The sequence below is a fragment of the Dermacentor albipictus genome, chromosome 2 (genome assembly GCF_038994185.2).
Source record: "Dermacentor albipictus isolate Rhodes 1998 colony chromosome 2, USDA_Dalb.pri_finalv2, whole genome shotgun sequence".
In the NCBI taxonomy this organism is placed as follows: Eukaryota; Metazoa; Arthropoda; class Arachnida; order Ixodida; family Ixodidae; genus Dermacentor; species Dermacentor albipictus.
Window position 1 is genome coordinate 67755069 of NC_091822.1, and position 2969 is coordinate 67758037.

Consider the following 2969-nt stretch of genomic DNA (forward strand, 5'->3'; position numbering starts at 1 on the left):
ACTGGCAATAATGATGCAGTTCATCTAAGCCGCTGATTAGCTGGAAGCTGTAACAGCAAAGGGGAGGCTGGCCCGAAGGGGAGGCTGGCCCGAATGGACATGCGGTAAGCTGGACTTACATAGAACCACTCTGCTTCGAGCAACAAGCATGTGTTTTGTTTGCCCTCAAAAATTTGAAATTAACTTACGAAAAGAAAGAACCATTACCAAAAAAATACTCGACAAGTAGTGTCCACAAGATGTTGCATTTGCCTCATCTTCATTATAACATTGCAGCAAGAAGCAGGTACCACAAAAAGCACACTTGCTAGTAGGTATTGTCGCTTTTAGATAATAGCCCAAAACCTCGTGATATTTCGTGATCCATGTCAGTCACCTATTCAACAGCGGTCATCTATACATTGCCGCCTCACCAAGAGTCCGTCTAAGGTGGTTACAAAACCAATCAAGATCTATCACAGTATTCACAAAGCTATCGTCACTGCCATGACGAAATGATGAAAATTCATTGACCCCCGTCTAACCTTGTGTATTTTACTAAAGCTTCGATGGCCATCTACCCTCAACGAGTGGAATAGCTCCTTAATCCTTTCTTGTTTAAATACATCTATAAAAATACATGTTTGCCCTTTCCATGTGGTTTCCCAAAAAAAGAACATTTGCACTGTTGTCATGAACATGCCGTAAAGCCAAACCAATGAAACGCGCAAAACAAGTGGAGGAGCATAAGCTTATCAGTTCCCCGTCACGACTGCTCCGAAAGAGAGAGGGCCTCCCGTCGAATGTCCTCCCAGAGGCTCATGAATAACGCTCTGTCACCTTCTTCCACGATTTTTGCTTCTAAGCGGCATAGCTGGTCTGATGTGAAGGTATCCTTCCAGCTGCCTGCCTTAGCGTTTCTAACGATGGTGTACTTGTTTTTATCTCCCTGGTAACCCGTGGCGCTAATCACCTGGTTACGCACTGCCTGCGCGTACCATCCGGTATCTCTAGCATTCTTGAAGAGAACGACCATGACGTATTTCATGTATTCTGGCGTGCATCTTTAAAGTTGTCTATCTAGCATTGTCTGTGTCTTCCAAAATTCTGCCATAACGCTCTCCCAGAAAGTACGCCAGACGGAGTACTGTTCCCTTGGTATCTATCTTGAGTTCCTCGTACGCGGTGAAGAAGACATTCGGCTCGTCCTTCAAGGCTACGTGCTCAAACTAACTACCAAATCCAAAGTCTCCCGCCAGGAAAGCCTCAAGAAAATCATCGAACGAGCCATCTTGGAACTGGTAAACCCTGAGATCCTTGACCATGTGGTAGAACGAAATGCAGACGTTCCAAGGGTTGCGAGCAACGTACACAAACTTGGCTGCTTCGCCCATGTTCTCTCTGCGAAGGGGGTAGTGGGTGAAGTGTATTTGAAGCGGCAGCATCGTCTGCCGGTCCTCGTCATTCGTGAACTCGACACTACATGCGTTGTCCATGAAGTCCTCGAAACTAATCACCGGTTTGCCTTCCTCGAGGATAAGTTGCATTATGTACACAAGCCACTTTGTTCCACTCTTCGGGTATGTCGAAAGCAGCACATCACCTTCCTTGAATTTCCTGTTGAGGCTCCTCTTAAACACAACCGGGTCGATAATAGGGGGTCTCGGAATACCGTCGACAAGTTGAAAGTATGGCCTTTTTCCAGACATGGCGGTTCGTTGAGCTGTACACAAAATGCACAAGCGAAATTGATGTACTGACTTTTAAACATAGGAATCATTTTTTTAAACTCTATAAGTGAAAAAGAAGGTGGCAATCAATTTTCCGTGTAATTCACATCAAACTGCGCATGTCATATAACAATATTTCTTCGCAACATCAATTACGGTATAAAATTAGCCAAGCAATGTGACTGCTTCTATATGAATCCTTCGTTTGTGTGATCGTAAATTTGCTATGTCATAGTAATGTGCATGGTTTAAACACGTTCGCGGGCCAAAGGGTTGGAATTCATGGTAGAGTGTATAAGCGCGTGTCTATGTATCTGTTTTTGTCTACGTCGTCGTTTAGTTGTGCTTATACACTCTACCATGGATAATAATGTAATTGGGAATATTAAAGCATGCGATCAACTCTGCGTTACGCACCTGAGCAGTTATTATTTTCAAACTGAAGAAATAAGCACTTCAGCTTAAAGGGAAACGCAAGATTTCAATGCGTGCCAAACAGAGTACAGCGCTCACCGAAACATCTGTGCCATACCCAAATGTTCTAAATTTCTTCTTTTACTTGTATTTCTTTACGGCTGTTCCGCATCGACGTAAAAACATATTCGGGCCGAACCATTCATATGGCGGCAATTAACCCGGAAAGCTGTTTTGTTGTTGAGAACTGTTCGCGGGCTCTAGTGCGCGATCTTCATGGGTAACTTGCGCTCGTTGCCAAGAACTGAACACTCGCATCTGCTCTCGCTGACGTTCGTCAGAAGTAGAGTCACTGGCCGCATTCTCCGCTTTCGCTTTCGCGGAGCGAGCGGACGCGCCTCACATCGGCTCCGGCGATTTTCCTTCGGTTTACCGAAAATTTCAACGGACCCCGTGAAATTTTGCTTCTACTAGACGGATAACACGACCCGACGCCCAAATATACCGCTCTGGAGTAGGTGGGCCATATTTTGGGGCCTTTTAGGTCCATTTTTGCCTCCGCCACTTCACCCAACTGAGCCTAACGCCCCGGACTCGATCTCCATCGTTCTCTGTGGCCGCTATGGTGGCTTCCTCTTGCCGCGCGTACAATCCCGAGACGATGACATGGTCAGAAATCGTCGCAGAAGCCCCGTCTTCGCTTGAAACTTCCACTCCGACGGAGGAGATAGTGGATGAAGGACTTTTCTCGTTGGTGGCACTTCGTAAACACCAGCAGCGCTCGAACACTTCGGCGGTCAACGGACGCTCCATGAGTTCCGGCGTTTCTGTGGCTCAGAATCCTGA

General features: G+C 46.2%; 1 protein-coding gene across 1 annotated transcript; it reads right to left on the reverse strand.

Moving 5' to 3' along the window:
- Positions 1 to 1208: 1208 nt before the first annotated feature.
- Positions 1209 to 1688, reverse strand: LOC135903184 (sulfotransferase 1A1-like). The gene has a single exon (XM_065433586.1). It carries the CDS (start codon positions 1686 to 1688, stop codon positions 1209 to 1211), a length of 480 nt encoding a protein of 159 aa, XP_065289658.1.
- Between the last annotated feature and the right edge of the window lie 1281 nt (positions 1689 to 2969).

Excerpts from the sequence above, each read along its gene's own strand:
- LOC135903184 (XM_065433586.1), bottom strand. The coding sequence starts at position 1,688 with ATGTCTGGAAAAAGGCCATACTTTCAACTTGTCGACGGTATTCCGAGA.